The 22,853-nt window shown below is 42.5% G+C and overlaps 1 protein-coding gene across 2 annotated transcripts in view; it reads left to right on the plus strand.

Annotated features, from left to right (window-relative positions):
* LOC141795611 (transmembrane protein 121) overlaps nt 1-22,551 on the plus strand; it is a 110,276-nt gene extending 87,725 nt beyond the window's left edge. Inside the window, exons 3-4 of one of the 2 annotated variants that reach the window (XM_074676566.1) lie at nt 19,749-20,649; nt 20,875-22,551. In XM_074676566.1, the coding sequence (XP_074532667.1) occupies nt 21,068-22,018 (951 nt within the window). In that variant the 5' untranslated portion in view covers nt 19,749-20,649; nt 20,875-21,067 and the 3' untranslated portion in view covers nt 22,019-22,551. Of the gene's footprint in view, nt 1-19,748 lie in introns of both variants that reach the window. The other variant, XM_074676564.1, reaches the window with a different exon arrangement.
* Nucleotides 22,552-22,853: the final 302 nt, after the last annotated feature.

Raw genomic sequence — 22,853 nt, forward strand, 5'->3', positions numbered from 1 at the left:
CCATCCCTAGAGTCGAGTGGAGAGAAACCAGTCGAAGCAGTTCAGTGGGATCCCTCTGAGGGCTTGTTTCAGAGGTATTCTAGGATCAGACCCCTGGGTGGGGGTTATAAATCCCTCAGGAGGAGCTGGTAAATGCTGCTGAGAATGAATGGATGGATGGATTTGCAGTTTTAACATGACTCTGTGCTCAAAAGTTCAAGAGGAGTGAAAACTTCAACGAGACATTCCTCCACTCGCTGTCTGTCAGCCCAACTGTTCCTTTCCTTTTGTTCTGTGTGCATCCATCTCCTTCCCCCTTATCATGCCAGCACCAAATGCTCCTGGCACCAAACAATAGATACTGTGATGGGTGGTGGCTGCGTTGGCTCGGCTTCTGTCTCATTTTCAGTTCATTTAAGTATTCTCTGGCACTGCGTTGTAGCCAAAAACCCACACTGGAAACGCCTGCGTGTGCTCGTGCCTTTGGGTGGCGTCCCTCTGGCTCTCACAGGACTGCCAGTTCTGTCTGACCTAAATACTTTGTTTTGAGTAGTGGCACATTTTCGCCGAGAAAGTGATTCATGCGTCACGAGTGAATCTCTGCCAAATTAAATGGTTGACTTGGGAGTCTCAATTGGGACAGAGCTGTGTCTGCCATGTCTTGTTGTGATGATATTCTGCTGCCTGGATGGGATTCAGAGCGAGGACATGCTTTGTATTCTGCTGTCTAAGGTGCATCAGGTGCAATTTTCATATCTCGCAGCACACAGGTGACTGTAATGCATCTGTACGGCTCTCCAAAGGTTGTTAATGAGCTTCGGTATCTGTGCAGGGCGCTGACCAGCTGCTGAGACCTGCTGACGTCTTCAAATCTCTCTTCAGACTGAAACCCTCCCCTCCCTTATCTCACACTCCTTCCCCGCTGGAGTAGCACAACACATTTTTTTCTGCTTTGCTTTTCCAAAAACTTGCCCTGTTTTGGGACCAAATTTTTCTGCACCCACTGGAATTTCAAAGCACTTCCAGTTTCTCTCTGCCCCCACCATCGTCTCTCTCTGCTGCTTAATGATCGAGGATGGAGTAGGATGAGCCAGCGAGCACTTTTCAGGCCAGAGCCAAAATAAATAAAAGAGGGGCTTTCTTGCTTGTATGCCCTCTTCTTTGTATGTTTCAGCCCTCACAGGACACTTCTTAGTACCGTGAAAATATCACTTAATTGTGGCTGAAAAGAAACACAAAGTCAATCCTGATAACATCACAGACGACCTGATGTCCCTTGAAATTCAATTTTGCGGCAGGGTGGAGTGGTGCAATGAAGATGGAGGTTTCTCTCTGAAGAGGACTAAACCTTTCCCTGTATCTGTGTCCCAGCAGGTGGTGCGGTTTGATCTGAGCCAAGCAGGCATCACATAAGGGAGTGAGTATTCTAATAAGGACAGTGTTTCTTATTCAATATCAGATACAGAAGATCATAAAATATTCAGAGAACCGGGCTTTCTATTGTCTCTGCTCATTGGTTGTAACTCAGCGAGGCAGACCTGAGGGCTAGTGCTTTTTTCTGAATGAGGAAATGATGTTCATGGAGCTTCATTAGAAATAAAACTCTGCAAAGGATCAGGTATTTTGGAGATAAGAGGGAACACATGGACTTCCTAAGGTTACTGCTTTGTCTCAACATCCAGCTCCTCACATCAGTAGTATTTACGCATGCCAGTAGAGATTTGCAGTTCTGTGCAGTTTACTCTTGTTTTGCATCTGAGATGTGCTGTGAGCATCACTTCCTGAAAATCCATCCACTGGGTTGTTCATTCATTTATTTATTCTTTCATTTATCATCCATCCAGGCATTGATCCATTCTATATGAATAAATTCATCTATTCATTCATCATTCCTCCATCGAGCCAGCCGGCCAATGATTCATTTATTCATCCATAATCAATACTTGAATTCATTCTTCAGTCTACTCATTCATCGATCTTTCATTCAATCTATCCAACTATTATCATTCACTCATTCCAGCTACCTACTATCTGTTCATTCATACATTCTTATACACATCCAGGAAACCATGTATTAATTGGTTCTTCAATCCAGTCAACCGTCTATTGGTTCATCTATCAATACAATCCATAAAAACATTCTTGAGTTCATTAGTTCATCATTTTTTCCTCAATACATTCAAACATTAATTTATCATTTCCATCCATTCATTTATTATTATCTATTCATCTTGATAACTGTCTAGTCATTAGTTCATACATCCACAGAATCAAACATCCATTTATTCATCCATCCATCCATCCATCCATCCATCCATCCATCCTTCATTCATTCATTCATTCATTCATTCCAGCTACTTGCCTTTAATCCATCCATCCATCCATCCATCCATCCATCCATCCATCATTCATTCGTTCGTTCGTTCATTCATTCATTCATTCCAGCTACTTGCCTTTAATCCATCCATCCATCCATCATTCATTTGTTCGTTCGTTCATTCATTAATTTATTCCAGCTACATGCCTTTAAACTATCATCATCCATTCATTCATTCCAGCTACTTGCCTTTAATTCATTCATTCATTCATTCTTTCCAGCTACTTGCCTTTAATCCATCCATCCATCCATCAATCCATCCATCCATCCATCCATCCATCCATCCATCCATCCATCCATCCATCCATCCATCCATCCAGCCATTCATTCATTCATTCAATCATTTACTCATTTATTTATTCCTGCTGCAACCATCCTCAATGAATGAATTCTTTTTTTCATTGATCCATCCTTCTTGTTTACCCAGCTTACCATCTTTTCTTTCACTCTTCTATCCATCTTTTCATTAATTTAATGACTATCAATAAATGAATCCCCTTGTCAATCTGCTCATTTAGCTAACTTCCTGTTTTTCAGTTTATTTATACATCCAACTAAAGAGTTTGATGTTTGCCCTTTTTTTAATTAATTTCTTTTAATTTTTTATTAATTTTTATAATAAATGAATTGTGGACCTCTGACATGTGTTAATCAGTGTTTCCTCCAATTCCCCCATCAGTGTGAATGCGATCAGCGTGAATTTTGTGTCCATTCTTTTAATGTTAATTAAAGTTGTTTTCAGGACGTTAAGACTGACAGGACATGGTAATTTTGATCTGAATACCTGTTTTGTCCTGAATGGTTGGGAACAGTAGCAGATAAACACATTTCCCATTATATTGATCCATCAGCATCAGCTGTTGTGTTTATTGGTAATTAAAGCCTTTTGTTAATTCTGCTCTGAGATAACGGACAACAGACTTGGTTGGCTGTCTGGAGCCCAGTTTTAGAGATGGTGTTCTTACTGGCCTCCAGTTATGCTTATATTTTTACTGGTTTTTGTTCCCAATAAAGTGTTTATGAGTTTACCAACAAAAGATTAGTTCAGTAAAAGCTGCAAAGCAATTTTGTGAGCACACTTCTTTGTTAAAACTAATTCCCTTACTCCCTTTTTAATTTTACTGTTAGGTTTAGAAAACACATCAGATTGTCTCCAGCTTTAAATATTTATGCCCACTGTGTCAAAGAAAGAGTCAAAGAAAATGGAATAAGAGTCAGTCAGCAGCCAGGTAGTATTTGAGACATTCAGCAGAGACTCGTCTTCTTGCGGTATGAGAGTGATGCTTCTGTTTCATGCATCATACAGTTCGGGTGACGGTATATTAAACCCTAAAACAAGGCGCCATGAGCGTTCAGCACATCTCTGAATGCTCCACAGGACTGAGCCTCCTGGAGCTCACTGGAAAGTGGCTCTTATTTTTCTGCATGACAGCAAATCATGAGCAGAGATGGTTCTTTGTTGTCTGAAAAACTGACAAGTTCTTTCAGGGAGAGCGGCGATGATTCAGTCCAGCAACAGCCCTGACGATGCTGCTGATTGACACATTTATAGACAAATGACTGAGGAGGCATTGTTTATGGTTTTACGTGGGGTCAGGCAGAAAAAAGAGGGCTGGAACTTCATGAACAAGCTGAATATTACAATAAAACTTTTACTGTGCTGAAAACGGAGTCCCTTGTGGATTACAGACCCTGTCCTTCATCCTGAGTGCAAAGTTTTTGAAGAAGTAGACTTGAACCAGTTCTTGAGATATTTGTCATTGCACGACCTTTTCGAGCCACTGCAGAAGCAGCACTCAAAAAGGATGTTGGTGGATCAGCTGCTCTTAACAGGTTTGATAATTATTGTGAGCTTTCCAGACAGAGGCCAGTGGAGTTCCTCAGGGGTCTATCCTCAGTCCTCTTGAGTTTGTATTACAACTGGCACCAAATGGATCAGATTTTGAGCTTTATTGGGATTTATTTCTACAGGTTAGTGTCAGTTTTCCTTGGATATAGGTCTAAAAGAGCAAAGCTTGAGGTATGACTTGCAGTTTTGTTCTAAAATCCCCCGTTTTAACTCAACTGAGAGATAATCATACACCTCACTCATTCACCTCTTCGTTACTCTGCAGCTTACACTCTTTGCTGACCCCTCTTCTCCAGCTGTCTGTTGAGAGGTGCTGCTCTCAAATAAATAAAGCAATGGCACAATTGCACTTGACTGGCCCTGTGAAGATACATGTGCTTGCAGGGATATTCAGGTTTTTAAAGCCAAGCTAAAGACAAACATGATTGCTGTTGTGTTAGCATTCCTCTTATACTCTGAATAAAAGAAAAACACTTTGATTAAAAGCTTTACTGCAACCTGAGAACAGGATGTTTGTTCACATGATGCACACAGGATCAATTTGGGATGACATATAACCCACAGCATTCTGCCTTAGCCTTGACATAATCTCTCAGCTAGTGAAATTCAACAAATTCAAAGATATGAGTTGTTGATGGTGTAGCTAAGGACTAATGAGCTCGTAAGAAGAAAAAAATCAGGGGAAGTAGAGGAAATGTTCTCATAACTTCAAAGCGGGGTAACTCTGCTTTTCTATACTTTAAATATGGATTTAAACTAACCATACTTGATGTTCAGAGTGAGCAGATTTTAACCCGCTACATGTTCATATGTTGTGGAAATTCCTGGATCTGTCTGTAAACTAATCAGAATGTACTATTCTAAAAAAAAAAAAAAAAAAAAAAAACAGCACCAGATCTTCACAAGGCTGCTGAAATGATGAGGCCCTGCTAACTTTTCTGCCCATAGCTCGGTGCTCTGTTTGTGGAACGGGAGACCACAAAGAAAACATTTTTTTTGAGCTGTAAATCATGTAAAGCTTCTACAAGGACACCAGAGGGACAAAATAAAGACAAAAAAGGATAATGTTCCTTCTTTAAGCAACTGTCATGCAGATCTTGCTGAACTCTCACATTACTTTTTAAACTAGCTGCTCGGAACAGTACGGAATTCTTTTAGATGCAAACTACAGCAACACAAGAGGGACAAATAAAGACCAAAAACAACGCAATGCCCCTTCTTCAAGTAGAAATAACACGAAAATTCTGGCCAGATTGATTTCCTTGTTGTTTTCTTCCTCGTTATCTTTTGTTAATTAGCCAATCACAGCTTGTTGTAAAGCTTGTCATACCTATACCCCGCCTTCTCAGTAAGATAGAAGTATGTGACCCAGTCCTCGTCAATCACCCTCCTAGGATTAAAGCGAGGTAAGAAGTTCACTGAGAGGATTATTTCTGCAATATGGGCACAGATCTTTTGACTTTGCACTATAAGATACAAATTAATTGATAAACTCCTGAGCCATCAGTCAAAACTTCACATGTGCTATGCATGAGTGGTAGCATCACTAACAAGACAAGTAGGCCTACATATCAGTTCACAGCCCATTGCATCCCTGCAACAGACTCATTCTGATCTCATTACCATCACATTTCTTTACTATAAACAATTAATCAATTCAGTATTTCACACTGGCTCTTTAATTAAGAGCTGAACCCTCTCCTGAAGCCGTTCCTAATGACGAATTCCTCTCCATAAACTTGATAACCTCGATGCTCCACAGATTCCTGTGTCTCCAGTCAGTCAGAGTTGATTTACAACCTTGCTAATGTCCCTCCTCTACCCCAGCTCATTACGGTGGTGCATGGATTTTAGAATACACGCACAATGGTAAAAGCTATAACGATTATAAAACAAACCCATCCTCCACACACAGCGTGATTAATGGGCTCTGTCAGTCACAGTGCAACATTAGTGCGGCCGTTTACCCTGAGCTGTGACTTAGAAGAGCTCTGCAGACACGGACACAAACACCGCTAACGCCTCCTCGCAGATACGATGAGTTGCTGTCAGGAATGCTGGAATCAGAGACGTCTGGTATCGCAGACAACCAGAGATGTTTTAATGACTTTACACAGGGACGGTGCGTCACACTTTGTTGATTTCCTGAGGAAAAGTAAAACCTCTGACCACAGAACGCCTTTCTGAATACAAAAAACATCCCTGCTCCCTGAGTGTTGAATTTAAATAACCACAGCCTCATAGGAGAAGAAAATTCGTTAGGTGTTCCTTCGTCATGCATTGTTGGTAATTTACGACTACAAGAAAAAAGCTCAGAGAGAGGTCAGACTTCTTCCTCTGAATATTGTTTACATCTCTCTCTTGCTCTTTCTCTCTCCAGCTTTTTATTTCTGTTTCCTTTGAACCATAAATCTACTTCCTTCATTTAAACTAAATAAAAACCATGTCTCATAATTACTCAAACATAAATCCTCTTACACACTCTTTTCTTTAGTCATTGTCTCATTCTCTTTTTCTAACTCCCCTGACGATGCTGTGAAAATATTTCTCAGAATGATAGTTGATTCTTTTTCTCTAAGTATCAGGGCGACAGAAACATTCCCAAACTGATGAAAAACCATAGACTGTATAAAACATAGACGTAGCCTACCTATTTCACCCTGCTGCTGCTCCTGATACATGTGATGAAGCCAATCTGCGGACGCAGCCACATTTGCTATCATGCCACCTCTGACTTTCCTTTCAAACAGCTACAGGGCCAGTCACGTGGCCTGGGCTGTGTCTCTGATTGGACGATCAAACAACCCATAACTTCTAAACTGCCGAGTTAGAAAAAAAAAACCTCACTGTACAGTGTGTGCTGAGAGTGAAATCAGCATTATAGACCCATATTTTATAGCTTATAGCCGTTTTTTGAACCAGGCTGTGAATATGCTTTTTAATGCCCTAAAACTCAGTTTTTATGGCTGGGTGTGTACGTGACTTCCAGTCTTTCTGCAACCAGCCTCACCCCTAAATTCCACAGCACGCGCCGCGCAGGGCCCTTGAAACGCACTGCGGAGCACTTAGCTTCCATTGTAATCTATCAGGCAAATTCCACTGCATGCACTTCTAGAGCGCCAGCGTGCGAGAAATACGCTTCAGGTCTCTGCGCGGCCGCTTCCAAACCTTGTAAATTCACTAGACAGGAAGTCACCGTGTGAAGTCCCCGGAGGATTCAAAATAAAACACAATGCTCGAACTCTCTTATGTAAATTTCCCCATATGTTATAAATACTTCACATCTGGAGGCACGTGCATCAGGGAAACAGTCGGTCAGAGGGTCCCGGACGCATCACGACACCATGGATGGAGAGAGGCTGATCTTGGTAGTGGAGAAGTTCAACATTCTGTATAATCCCAAAAATCCTTTTTATAAGTATACAGGTGGAAACTACAAGGTGTGGACTGACATATCAAAGCCTGTGACTAGCCCTCCTCATCCGGGTTGAGCAGCGTGGCATGCTTACTAACTGGATGTTGCTCCTTGTGAAAAACATCATTTCATTGACTTTAAGAAACATCTGAAAACATGAAAAGACAAAAAAAAAACTTTTTTAGAAATGCTTCTTGGTTTCTTTGGTTCTGGGGACAGGAAGTTTATCAATCTATCTTCCATCAGCAACAAATCCATCCATCCATCCATCAGTTTATCCATCTATCCATTCTTACATCCCTCGCTTTGTTTTTTCTCATCCATTTTTCAGTCTTTCCTGCAATCAATTCATCCATTCATTGAACTATCATTCATTCATTCATTCATTCATTCATTCATTCATTCATTCATTCATTTTTTCAGTCATTCATCTATCTATTCATTCAGCTAGCTGTCCTTTCATCTATCCATCCATTTATCCAGTCTTTCATCCATCACTGATCAGACCAATCCTGAAATTGAATCACTTCTTTTCATTTTTTAAATCACTGGAAGTAAAATTCATGATAAATATTTTCAAAGTTTCTGTTTAAAGAAAAAATCCAGAGTTCCTCCAGAAAGTTTCTAAAAACAAAAACCTTCTCCAGTAAACACCAAGCCTCATTTCAGCTCAAACATTTTTTCTTTAACTGCGGCAGCGTGCAGGAAAATGTTTCTCCAGTGGACTCTGCAAAGTTCATTTTATCAAGTTTAACCTCTCCTGCAAACACACACACACACACACACACACACACACACACACACACACACACACACACACACACACACACACACACACACACACACACACAAACACACACTGCTGCTGCCTCATTAAGCAAACTAAGCAGTCGTCCTCAGGAGGTAAGGTGAGTCGGGGCCGTGCAGTTTCTGCCTGTTATAAACTACTTCCCTAAATTAGCCCGGTCCCCTGAGAGGAAAGTTGGGAAACATGCCACAGAAACACACGAGCGGCTCCAGCAGCAGCCCAGCGTGCTGCTTTGAAAAGACACAAACACAACACATTACTCGGATGTTCTCTGCTGCTGTTCGCTGTGAAAATAACGTTATAATAGCCTCTTGTCCACAGCCGCCCTCTGAACACACATAATGATGCAAGATGGAGCTCATCATCCGTTTGCATACAGCTTCTGCTTACACATTAAGTTCCTGATGCTCACTCAAACTTCTTCTGCCTCGTTTGGAGCTCAGGATGTTCATAGCTGCAGGGCTTCGGCTGTATCTGATGGTGGTGCTCACCTCGAAGCTCATGCATAAAAAATAACACAAAACCCGCGAGGCTCTGCAGCATCGTGCGAAGAAAACATCTGATAAGTGAAAGAGCTGCGTGCAAAATGACTTAAGCCGCACATAACCTTGACACGGAAGCACTTCTATCGTCTCTTTCTGGTTGTGAATGAGCACAGTTTAATTAATGCTGTGCATTTCTGTTTACAAAAGGAACCTCGGGGGAGCGTGCAAATAATCTGTACGGAAAATGGCCTCATCACATTGGATGTACGTGCCATTAATCACAGAGAGAAAGCTGCACAAACACAAAATTCATCAGTGATTTCACGTCCAATAAAGCTGCAGACGAATCACCGTCCAGCAGTTACAGGAGCAAGAGCATCTGCAGGGAGGTGTGTTTTTTTTATCAGTAATACAACCTGTAACCTGATTAATTCTGTCGAAAGAGTCACACAGAGACTTTTCCATTCAGACAGAGTGCAGGTAAATAAAAATGTCTTACGACAGGTTCACCAGAAAACCTTTTAGGAGAATGTGTGGCTTAATTAGCTCATCGAAATACAGCATCCCAAAGTGACTCAACTCCATCTCTGAGTTTATTAACAGAAATTCTCAACTCAAGGAGTACGAAAAGACAAAGAACATGTTCAGAGTTAAACTGGGTGTAAAAATGTTTAAAAAGGAAATGTAGAGTGGGGATAACCATTTCATTGTTCAGATATTCAACATTTACTTTCCTCCCTGGCACTCAAACCCCGCTCTCTGCTCTGTTTTCCCTTGAATCTAGCCGTCGATCAGGATTTACAAACCCCCTCTTCCACACTCGCTGTCCCTAATTTGCTGTGAGTCAGTGAAAGGAAGCACTAAACTGCTCCCAAGACAAAGATGACAAAGCATTATCATCACAGTGCCACTCTGGTGGTGACACATCTGCTCTTCTCCTGAGAGTATGATGGTTAGAGTGAGGATGTGACTCATTACTGTGCGAGTGTTTTGTCATTCATAAGGAGAGGTTACAGTTGATGCTGCTTTCACTGCTGACACCCTGTTTTATTTCACTGGACTCCGGCCCTGGACCAAGCACTGACAGACACCCCTACATCGTATGAAGAAAGGATGATTCTGGCCTTACACTTTCTGGTTTTGGGACAGATTTGGGGCCTGATATGCCTGCCTTAACCTCTTAATGCCTGAATTAATTGATAATTACAAAAATACATTGTTTTTATGTGTTTTTGCATTCGGACAGATGTCAAACTAATATATTATATATATTGTAAATTTTGGGTATATTTTTATACAAACGTGATAAGTTCATCCCCTGGCCAATATATTGTGACATAGTGGAACTGATACAACTTTTGGTGTGTGTAGAATATGAATCAACAGGTAATGATGAGATACAAAAGTCATTTCAGCTGCATCAAGACCTGACAGGGTATGTCACAAATTTGCAATAACAGGCATCAAGGGGTTAAAATCTAGGAGACGTGGCACCAGTGTAACTATTTGGTCTAGAACTGTAAATATTAAAAATGTTAAACTCTACAATTCTTGGTTGAACAGCCTCTGATGGAATAACCAATGGGAGGAGCAGATTGGGAGGCATCATCAGCTGGATGTTACAGCCATTGACTGTATATAGAGTGGACAGCGTAGCTGCGCCATTTACCATTGAATGGTTTTGAAGCCATAATACCCCCGTCACAGGCGCCGCCATTGGCAGCCGTTGTGCAGCAAGAATCTGCACAGTAAAGACTGTGATGAACTCCCAGAGAATTTAAGTGGAGACTAGTGACAAAAAACAAAAAAAAATTCTTTAGTCTAATCTCTTCTTACAATCCCTGAAAATGTACACGAGCAGCTGTCAATCATCGTTAAACGTTGCATAAAGCCTCTTTTTTTAAATCTCTTTTATCTATTAAAAACTGAACTTTTAAGAAAAAAAGAGGACCTGAATACAAAGCAACCAAATAATATCTTCAAATCACCACAACAATTGGATGTGAGAAACATTTCTACTAGGTGTATTAATTTTTTAAAGTTTGACCACAGCCCATCTGGAATGACTGGGGAGATGGATTTTTTGACCTATACTGCAGAGAGCCACCAGGGGGAGCAGTTTTTGTGGCAACCTCACTTCGAGTCGAGCAAGATGACATCCATTTTTTTTACAGTCTATGGTTACAGCTCAAGAGTGTGTCAGAGAATATAAACTTAACTGTACCAAGAGCAGCTTGTGGGGTTATTTAACCAGATTTAGGTCTTAATGGGTTTTTTCTTTTCACGTTCACGTTAGCATGACTCTGAGCAGCTGGATGATTGCAGTAGATGACAGAGCAACCAGACAGTTGCTCAGGTGGGGAAAAGGCCACAAGATAGATTCAAATCAGGGATCACCCTCTCAAGGGCAAACCTTATGACAGAATCTAAACTGGTTGGCCATCTGCACCCCATAACCCATGACTTTTGAGCATGTTACAGCCTCTAAAAAGTCAGTCCAAAATAACAAGATGATAAATTTAAGTTTGTTAACCCTGGATCCTCTCTGTTGTTAAGTATCGTCACCTCTGGCTCTGAGAAAGTCAACATTTTGCTGGGCAGCAGAGCAGTTGGTCTCGTCATGGTGCTTACGTCCTTTATTTAACCACAGTTTGGATTAAACTGGCTCAATGAAGCCAACATAAACCCTCCAACGTCACATTCATCAGTTATATCTGCTGCTTTTTCTCTCCTGAAGGTCTTTGTGTCAGACGGGCTGCAGGGGAAATATTACCTCAACAATAATAAATGCATTTTGTCTCACACGTCCGGAGGTGTGTATCAGTCTAACAGGTATTAAGAGCTGTGGATGGATGTGTTTTAGCGTTGCCCCCTCCTGCTCTCTCACCGGGGGGAGCTTATATAAAAACAAATGTGTGCTTATGAGCGGTGATCCTGGGCTGCGTTACTCACTCTGTTTCCTGTGTGAGGTACCATTTGGGGAGCCATAAGAACCGCCTTGTTATGTTATATAACAGCATCACTCCAACTTTATGTTTGATGTTTTTAAAGGGAAATGTTAAAGTGCAAATAATCCTGAGCTGCTGTTTGTTTTGCTCCATGTGGATGGGTTGCGAATGCATAAATGTATATCAAAATGTCTCTTATCTGGTTTTCACACGGTGGTAAAAATGTGGCAATCATTCTCCTCACTGTGCTGTTCAGCCCACCCACATGGGACTCTGAACCAGATCAATCAAATGCAAATACAGCAGGTCTGCTTTGTAGTCGTGAATCCTCTTTAAAAAGCTGCTGACAACTCTTCGGACCTGATGTAATGTAACACGGCACAGAAATGACCTTCTTCTCAGTTAAATATCCCCAATACAGGCTGAAATAACCTGCACCTCCTCCTGCTGGGCGGTGAGGGGGTGGATGACCTCCCCGCCCCCTCTGATCTAATAGCCCCTTGGGGAGCGGCTTAGCCCGTCCTCATGATCCCAGTTTGGTGGTTCGAGGCCTGATGGTGATGTTTGAGGATGGGAAGCCTTAACGCTCCCATTTGTTTTGCTGCAGGTAATCGATGGCAGACTCGGGGTTACAGCTAATGTGATTTATGTGTCCTATTTCCTCTGTTATGCTTCACGTACAAATTGTTTCTGGTGATGAAAATTCCCTGATGTTCTCACAACTTGCTGACACTGAATCTTACCCGTCAAACCAAAGCAATTAATGCTCATGCCTGTCTCCTTATTTTCCACTAACAGCAGCAGTTTCAATCATATGTACGAGGATTTTTTGAAGGCTTTCTCTTTTAGTTTAACCTTTATTTTCCACAGAGGAACTAAACCTCTTTCCCCTGGGAATCCTGGCAAAGATAGCAGCAGGAAATTGGGATAAAAGACCACACATCAGACTACAGCAAACAGGAACTCTTTAATGCAGTGAACGAGCTCTGTGATATGCAGATTTATGATGCTGCACTTCTGGAAAGGTTCTTTTTCTAGGAGTGAGCAAAAAGAAGAAAATGTGAGTTTGAATTATCTCATTTAAACTTACATAGACCAATTTTGCCATTTACTTTGACATTTAAGGTGGCTTCATTGATCCACAACATCAAATCAGGACGTAACAAGAAGAAAAAAGTTCCACCTTAAATTTTTCTAGGTGCTATCAAACTGGGGCCAAGGATTCAAAGGTGGGTTAGGAACTTCATCATAGTAACACTTTGTTTTTAAAGTACTTCAACTCTGTTCTTGTAACATTACTACTTATAATTACAACTTATTTATGTTGCATTAGGACTGTAATTACAAAATCCTTAGAGTTTAATCCTGTAACATTAGAATTAGATCTCTTATAAAGATTTAAAAAAAAAAAAAAAAAAAACATTATGCTATTCAAGTAATATAACGTTTTTCATCTCAAAACACGACAGTGTAGTCTCGAAACAATATTATTTTTCTGATAACATTCCAACTTTTGTTTTCTTAAAACTATGACTATTGTTGTCTGACATTCCAAATATTATTCTTGTGAAATTGTAACTTTTGTTCTTGTACCATTCCAACTATTTTTCACTCAAAATTCTGACTTTAATTTTGTAACATAAAGACTTGTGTTCACGTAAAATTTAAAATCTTATTCACGTAACAGTCTGACTTTTGTTCTTAAAACACTCCAATTATAATTCACCTAAAATCCCAAATTTTGCTCTCCTAACATTCCAGGTCCTATTCTTGTAATAACATGGCATTTTGACTTTAAAGGGGCTGTGAGGAGTTTTAAAGTGATCTTAAAAAAGCCTCCCGTACAGATATATGCCTGATCGTAATCCACACTTGAAATTAGACTATCAATATATATCAATATATATCAATATCAATATAGGTCATTTTAAAATGTGACTCTGTAGCTTCCCTATCGGGTCAAGCAGGACCAAATTGATTTACAGCATGTCCAAGTCTCAATGACAACACCACACTGGCTGACAAAGTTAAGTAAGGAGAAGACAGATCTGTGTTTTTCTCTGCTTGAAAATGATTTCTGTGATTAATTTAGCAGCGAGCTGAAGGCTAAAACACAAGCTAAACTGTTTGTGATAATGTTCAATCCAAACCACATGCAGCAGTTATTCTGCAGTGGTCTGTTCAAACTTGAAAGTCTATCAATGAAACGAAGAGTTAGGTTAGCTCTGCTAGGTAGATGAGCGCTGACAGGACATAACCAGGATTCACTAACGCTACGCATTACGAACATGTCTCACAGCACCGGGTGTCAGTAGTGCTACATATTTATGGCTACTTAACTTCTGTACGAACTTATAGTTTGCTTGTTGATACATGAGCCTACGGATACGTTGTAGTACCAGGCTGTCGTAACCAGCTACTGACGTACGGTACAAACTTAAGTTAGCCTGTTTTTACGTGTCAAAAAACAACGCTACAAAGCTAACCTCATTGTCGTATCCAGTAAACAGTTGTCATGAACAAAGGAGACTTGTTCCAAAAAAAACCCCACACGCCTGGTTAGAAGTCACATCTTCACGACGGTGTGCGTGAGACTCTGAGCCAGAAGGAGGTGGGGCAGTCACAGTAAAACAGATCCCTCTCATAGCATCTTTAATTCACTCGCCATTTTTTTTTTTTTTGTTCTTGTAACATTTATTCACTAGAAAATCTGACTTTCACTCTTGTTACATGAAGACTTTTATTCATGCCACATTCTGGCATTCTGAAACTTGAGCTTTGTAATATTATGACTGTATTTAAGTAACAGAATGAATTTTATCCCATAAAATTACTACTTCACGCTCATAAATTGTTACTTTTTTTCTCATAATGCTGCCACTTTTTTGAAAAACATTATCACTCAGACCTGAAATACTAAGACTTCTGTCTAGTAACAGCAATGCTTTAACATGATTTAATTCAGAGATGGACTGAATGCTGCGCAGACCTGTATAGTATGTAATAATGACACTTCCTGTAGCACTCACACGTTTGTGAACATCCTCTCAGGAGGGGGACATGTTAACGCTGCATTATGCTGGATCAAGTGCGTAAAGAACTTCTCCTCCACAAAAACCTAGGAGGTTTCCGGCACAAACACAGAGAAAGCTTGTTGACTGTAAAGAAGAACACAGGAAGCATGTTCCATGTGGTCTGAGAGGTGCTTTGACAGTCAGCACATCCAAGAGAGGATGAATCATGATCACAATCAGCCAAAGAGCTTTTTAAAGCCTGATTCTCTTCATGAGCATAAAGCATGGTCTGTTTTTACTCCCACAGTCATGATTAGAAAACGCATCTTCATGCCTTATTTAAGCTGAGTTCAAGGTGCAGCTTGCAGTGCCGAATTCCCCCATCGTATCTTTTCTGACAAGATGAAGAAACATGTTTCTCAAGCTGCAGCGGCGGCTCTGTTGTCAAGGGAACATTTCTGAAATAGGAGTGTGCTTCAAGGAAGAGTGCTCAAATATTTGCATAAAGGCAAAATACCACATTTAAAGGCAGGGAGATGGACTCTAACGTTTGATTTCTTGAAAAAAGAACCACTTGCACCAGCACTCCAGACCCGGGGGTGAGATAGCAGCGGCAAAGGCTTCATATCTCTGCGTCCTGTGATTGTTTTCTTCAGATGCTTTATGTCACAGAGCGTGTTATCTGTTGTGTGTCGGCCTGCCTGCAGCTGATGATGCAGTGTGTCTGTGCAGGAGCCAAGGGCAGCCCGCCTGATGGACGAAGCAGAGAGGGCAGAAGAGGATGGAAACACACTCCTGCTGGACCACATCCCATAAATCATGAAACACGGCTCTGTGTTATGTCAGGATAATTACATTAATCAGGACAGAGAAGTTTGACACACTCCTCCAGTAAAAACCCATAAACTTGGGCATCAATCAGCTTCGTCAAAAAGAGACAATAAGCTAAAGAAAGAGGGATTTGATTACTGCTGCGCTCATGAATTATAAACGCAGAGAGAGAGGAGACAAAAGGGGAAATGTTGAGCGCCTGTAAATAAGATTATTGGCAGATGTGATTCAAAGAGTCCAGGTTAACTGCTCGTTCAAACTCAGTGTGTGTATATCATAAAATGCATTTTAGCAAAGAGATGAATTTAAGATAAGAGGATGAGGTGTGAGAGGAATGACAAATATCAAAGTCCTGGATCACAGATAAGAGGCGCACTGGCTTCTTTACACCTGAAAAAAACTTCACAGCAAGAGCGAAATTTAAGCACAAGGTCAATGATGGTTTATAAACAAGTTATCCATTTATCTATTAGAGGCTGAACTGCTTTAAAAGTTCAATAGATGTGTCTTTGTGTGTGTAGTAGTAGAAGTAGAGTGGGCTACCTCTCCATTGTAGGGTTAAATCCATGCTCCCATTGTCACATCCTGAAGTGTCCTTGAGTTGAAAACTGAACTGCTTATCATCTAAGGATTCAAGGATTCAAAGATTCAAGGAGCTTTGTTGTTATTTCACGCATGTAAAACATGAGGTGGAACGAAATTAGTTTCCCTGGTCCCAGTAAAAGCCCACATTAACCCAAAGTATAAACTAATAAAGTCAAATTTGAAATAAAACCAAGCAAATGAAACAAATGTTTCACTTTCGAAAGAAATTGAAACATTTGTTTCATTTGCTTGGTTTTATTAAAAAGACCCCTGACCAAACCAGAGAAATAGCGGCATACACTCACCGGCCACTTTATTAGGTACACCTTTCGAGTACCGTGTTGGACCCCCTATTGCCTTCAGAAGTGGCTTAATCCTTGGTGGCATAGATTCAACAAGGTACTGGAAACATTCCTCAGAGAGTTTGGTCCATATTGACATGACAGCATCACACAGTTGCTGCAGATTTGTCGGCTGAACATCCATGATGAGATTCTCCTGTTCCACCACATCCCAAAGGTGCTCTATTGGATTGAGATCTGGGGACTGTGGAGGCCATTTGAGTACAGTGAACTCATTGTCATTTTGAAGAAACCAGTCTGAGATGATTCCAGCTTTATGACATGGAGCGTTATCCTGCTGGAAGTAGCCATCAGAAGATGACTGTGCTCATAAAGGGACGGACGTGGTCAGCAACTATACTCAGGTGGGCTGTGGTGTTTTTACAATGCTTAATTGGTACTAAGGGGCCCAAATTGTGCCAAGAAAATACCCCCATACCATTACACCATCACCAGTAGCCTGAACCGTTAGCAGAATACAAGGCAGGATGGATCCATGCTTTCATGTTGCTGATGCCAAATTCTGACCCTACCATCCAAATGTGGCAGCAGAAATCCAGACTCATCAGACCAGGCAACGTTTTCCCAATCTTCTATTGTCCAATTTTGGTGAGCCTGTGCAAATTGTAGCCTCAGTTTCCTGTTCTTAGCTGACAGGAGTGGCACCCCGTGTGGTCTTCTGCTGCTGTAGCCACATCTGCCTCAAGGTTGGACGAGTTGTGCGTTCAGAGATGCTCTTCTGCAGACCTCGGTTGATACTCAAATAACAAGTGGTTATTTGAGTAATTGTTTCCTTTCTATCAGCTCCAACCAGTCTTGCCATTCTCCTCTGGCATCAACAAGGCATTTTGCCCACTCACTGGATATTTTCTCTTTTGGGGACCATTCTTTGTAAACCTTAGAGATGGCTGTGCGTGAAAATCCCAGTAGATCAGCAGTTTCTGAAATACTTGGACCAGTCCGTCTGGCACCAACAACCATGCCACGTTCAAAGTCACTTAAATCACCTTTCTTCTCCATTCTGATGCTCCGTTTGAACTGCAGCAGATCGTCTTGACCATGTCTTCATGCCTAAATGCATTGAGTTGCTGCCATGTGATTGGCTGGTTCCAAATTTGCTTTGACAAGCAGTTGGACTGGTGTACCTAATTAAGTGGTCAGAAGGGAGGCTTTTTTAAGATCACCCAAAAAGTCCTCACAGTCCCTTCAAGCTAATAATAGTTAAACAATATGTTTACATTTTTATTCAGCACACGGTGGAAAAATTCACAGTGTAGGCTGGAAAAAGGATGCAAACCCTTGAATCTTATGACTGGTTGGCAGCAACATTACCAAACTGGGATGTCTGCAATGAACTGCTCTCTTTGTGTAGTTTTAGTTGAATCAGACTGTTTGTCAGTTGTTGTGACAATGAATAAAGAGATACAGGTAGTTCCAAAGGGTTCACAAACTTTTTTGAAACTGTTTATCAAAACATCTGCACAAACAACTGTCTCACTTTTTCATCCAGGACACATGCACCATGTGCAACTTTTTTGTGTATGTTTTTTTTTTCATTGGCATATTTTTGTTGTTTTCATATTGTTTAGTTTATTTATTTCAATAAAAACAACATAAGCTGAATATTACAGTTGCAACATATTTCTGTTTTTAAGGAAAATTTAAGGCTTTATTGACTAAATTTATATGTTGAAAGGTTAGGGTTTGCAGGTCAGTGCCTGCCCACAGCGCCAGAAGTACCAAAGGCTGCTAAAATGACCTCTATGTTACCACAGGAAGCTAAAGGCTGCAGAAGGCTTACAATTCTGGATCGATAGCTTATTTACTGATCTTATATAATAATCTAATTTTATGAGATACTCAATTTAGAGTTTTACAGTAACTGTAAACTGAAACCATTGAAATTAAAAGAAATAAATGCTTGGCTGAGCTAAATGGTGTAAGCGCTAATAGGATCCAGATTTCACCACTGCTGTTCTTGTTTCATTAAAACGTCAGCTGGTGTCATTCCGTTCGATAAAAACTGTCAAAAAGTTTGAAAAGTGCAGGAAACACTGATTCACGATCTGCAGAGGAGGAGGTTATTCATCACTCAACTCATCACAGCTCAATTAGGTTCAATATATCCAGAGGAAATAGTCAATAAGACAGCGGCTCGGTGAAAGAGGAGCGGCATGAATTCTGCGTCTGCCTCCACGATGAAGTCATGAGAGGAGTCATAAAATGTAATGATGGCTGCTGTCAGCTGATCCACAGCTGCTAAATCAGTAAGCGCTCCATTCAGAGCTGCAGGAACCTGACGGTTGATTGCAATCAGATTTAGTTGTCGTCCCACAGTGAGGCGCTCTAAAAAGCAGTAGTTCAGACTCCTCCATGAGGACAATTCATGAAGCGAGCACTGACTGGCTTCATAAAAAGTGTAGTAATGGAAGCAGTTTGGTTCCTCTGAGGGGGGATTATCGCTAATTGGCCCAGCTGGATAAACAGAGCTGCTGGTGTTAGCGTACTGCACAGCAGAGCAAACACCGACCGCTCCACTGTCCTGTGCTCTGCATCTCCGTGAGCGCAGCTTTATTACGCCTCTAGGGATCAAACCGTCCCCCTGACGTTCAGTCCCACCTCTGCTCGCTTTTTTCTCCATCTCCCCTCCATCTCTCCTGGTCTACAGTCCCATCTCAGGCTCCTGATTCACTGCCCTGTCAGGAGATCAATAGAAAGGCTCTCTGTCAGGGCAAACACACACACACAAACACACACACACACACACACGCACACCATGTCTCCCCAGACTGCAGACGCACAGCCTGCTGGGTGACTGGCTCACTTCATGTCATACTGGAGAGCATCTCTCCTCCTACTCCTCTCTTTTTTCTGGATCACTTTTCCTTCATGCACCCCCATCCAGATTGAAGGAAATAAAAAATGCACAATAAAGAAAGTGAGACAGAAAGACAGGATATCAGCACATCACAAATCGTGAAAGAAGAGAGAGAAAAAGAAGTTGTGCATTCAGCTGAGCTGCAAAAGGCTGGCTCCTCTTCCCTCCCCCTTGCTCCCGCCTCTCTCCTCCCCCCTGGAAAAGTGTTCAGTCTCTCTCTCTACCTCTTTTCTCTCAGCCTGGCTCTGCAGCTGTGGTCTGCCGAGCGTCACCTCCATACAGCAAGTGCCTTTACTTGAGCAGAAGAGGGGGAAGAGGACGCTGCGAGACACAAGTGAAACCCCACGAGTGAGTGTGTGTGTGTGTGAGTGTGAGAGTGCGCGCCACAGGAGCGTCTCTCGACTTTGCACAGTAAGGGTTTGAGGAGTGCGCAGAAACAGGCGGTGTTGGAGTATCGCGGCGCCGGTGGTGCTGGCAGAGCGTTGCTGAGTGGAGAGCAGGGAATCCACTGGCTGCTGATCCTGGTGTCCCTGTCAGGAGCTGCTGGAGTGGGAGACGGGGGCAGAAAAAAAACGGTGCAGCAGCCCAAGTCTCGCCAGGGGGGCAGCATTTTACCGCGACAAGCAAGCGTGGAGAAACCTTCAACACACATGCATGCTGACACACACACACGGTGCTAAGTGGGGAAGGACATTCAGACACGCTGCGACTAAAAGATTCATTACAACCCTCCACCTCCTTCTCCTTCTTCTGCAAACTGACTCAATCTACATCTCTCCCTGCATGGATTGTGGATGCAAACTTCTGGATATGAAATTCTCTTTCAAGCAGGACCAACAGAGGAGATTTCTCGTGAAAAATAACTTTTATTGTGGAGTTCACACACAGCACAGAATCCCATCTGATTCAGCCTGAGTGGATTATGACAGCTATATTTTGGGATTTCTCTTTTTGCTCGCAGAGAAGAGAGAGAAACAGATCCCGAGCTGCTGCTGGATTTATCAGAAGAGGAGAGGATCCCGTGTGTTCTCTCCTCTCGCCTCCTGTGGATTACAGATGGGCTTTGTGATCTCTCGGTGCAGTCTCATGGATGATCGCTCGCTGACAGTCGTTGGGATAAAGTACAAAAAGGGACAGGAGTGAGTATTCAGCTGGATTTTAATCTCTGAAGGATTTAACTCGAATGGCTTTTCCTCTCTTTTAAACAGAACTCGTTGATTTATCTTAAAGAATTATTAACCCGGGTGCAAATGTCAGACACATGCTCAGACATTTGTTAATCATACAATCACAGACCTGTGTGTTTACAGACAATTAGCCAATGAACATTGTTTGCTAAATGAGGGGTGCTGTCTGCCCGGCAGGTGGCTCGGGTGCAAGCCGAGATTGATTGAAGTGAAGCGTGTGAATCCCATTAATGTGTCCTGGATCGTGGCCAAAAGAGAAGTGATGGAGGGGAGCACCGCTGTCTAGCAGCTCGATCTGATCCCCCCCCCTCTCTGGACTAACTGAGCCCCCTCTTCAGCACTCCTCCTCCCCCTCTTGACCTCAGTAAGGATGGTCCCTCCACCTCCCACCAACAAGCCCCATGTGTGCCTCTCCACCATCCTCATCATGAGCAGCATGGCGCTGATCGATGCCTACCTGGTGGAGCAGAACCACGGTCCACGCAAGATTGGCATCTGTATCATGGTGATGGTCGGGGACATCTGCTTCCTCATTGTGCTGCGCTACGTGGCAGTGTGGGTGGGCGCTGAGGTCCGCACGGCCAAACGAGGCTATGCCATGATCCTGTGGTTCCTCTACATCTTCGTGTTGGAGATCAAAGTCTACTTTGTGTATCAGAACTACAAAGCTGACCGGAAGAGTCTGGATGCCCTTGCGAGGAAAGCACTGACGTTGCTGTTGTCCATTTGCATTCCTGTGCTCTTTGTCGTGCTTGTCGCCATCGACCACATGGAGTATGTGCGAGCCTTCAAGAAGCGTGAGGAGATTCGTAACCGCCTCTTCTGGGTGGTGGTCGACCTCCTGGACATCCTGGACATTCAGGCCAATCTGTGGGAGCCCCAGAAGAAGGGTCTCCCTCTGTGGGCCGAGGGCCTGATGTTCTTCTACTGCTACATCCTCCTGCTGGTGCTGCCCTGCGTGTCCCTGAGCGAGATCAGCATGCAGGGCATCAACATCGTGCCCCACAAGATGCTCCTGTACCCCATCCTTAGCCTCGTCACCATCAACATCATCACGCTCTTCATCCGTGGCGGGAACATGATCCTCTACAGGGACAACCGGGTGTCTGGGATCCTGATAGGGAAGAACGTGCTGGCTATCATCTTAAAGACCTGCAGCTTCGTGCAATACAGGAGACAGTTGCAGAACGCGTCTCCCGCCTTTGGGGTGGAGCTGCAAAAGAACTCGGTGGCCCATGCTCGCCCTGCACCCACCCCCCCGCAGGTGGTCATGCAGGACCAGACACCCCTCCCCGAGATGACAACTTGTGAACACACATGACAGAGCGCCGAGGTGCATCCTCACAACATCTGTGTGGATGTGACCCTGTGGACGCCGTCAGGGCACAACATCCCACACCTCTTAGGACACGTGAATGCTCATGTGGAAGAAACGATCTCTTCTGACGGCACACGGGACGCTGCATGCGCCCAGTGAGATGTAGAGTGAACCCAAAGCTGTCACAGTACAAGCACCAGTGGAGACTTCCTTGAAACGTTGGGTGAACTGTGTATTTTTTCTAATCGTGCTAAAAAAAACCTGGCAGAGTCTAGAGGATCTATTTTTTGACTTGTGTGTGTTGCATTCTAATCTTTAATCTAAGGGTCTGTGTGCTGTGGTGTGTTTTTTCTGTTGCTCGAATGTTCTTTGGAGTTGAAGGCTTTAACATGTCAGATTTAGAGCAACCAATGAAAGAGGATGAAATCAGAGTTAGAGCTTTCTTCTGAAGAAGTGTGTTTTTATATGTGATTCTTTGATAAAGTATTGTGTACAAGATAAAGGTTTCCTGCTCCTCAATGACATTATCTGACCTTGTTCTTTCATTTACCGGGGTTATAACAGAAACTAGACCGATCTACAGCCAGAGACGACATGTTCATTTGGAGTGTGATGGCTGTAATCCAGGCTTGTATTTCAATCACAGCCATCCTGCTGTTACTTTAGGGCAGAGTAAACATCCAAGGGGGCAGCGCTGCAGATGGATAAATGATTCACAAATAAGGAAACCTGTTTAATATCCTCCTCAGGCGCTCGCCGACAGTCTGAGCTCAGGCTTAGTGGCAGATCTTTATAAGCACTGTCGTTTGTTCTTCACACAAAAGGACAAAATGGACAC

The sequence above is a fragment of the Halichoeres trimaculatus genome, unplaced genomic scaffold, assembly GCF_033239565.1.
Source record: "Halichoeres trimaculatus isolate MK-OKI-2021-1 unplaced genomic scaffold, fHalTri1.1 fHalTri1_scaffold_8, whole genome shotgun sequence".
Taxonomy (NCBI): Eukaryota; Metazoa; Chordata; class Actinopteri; order Labriformes; family Labridae; genus Halichoeres; species Halichoeres trimaculatus.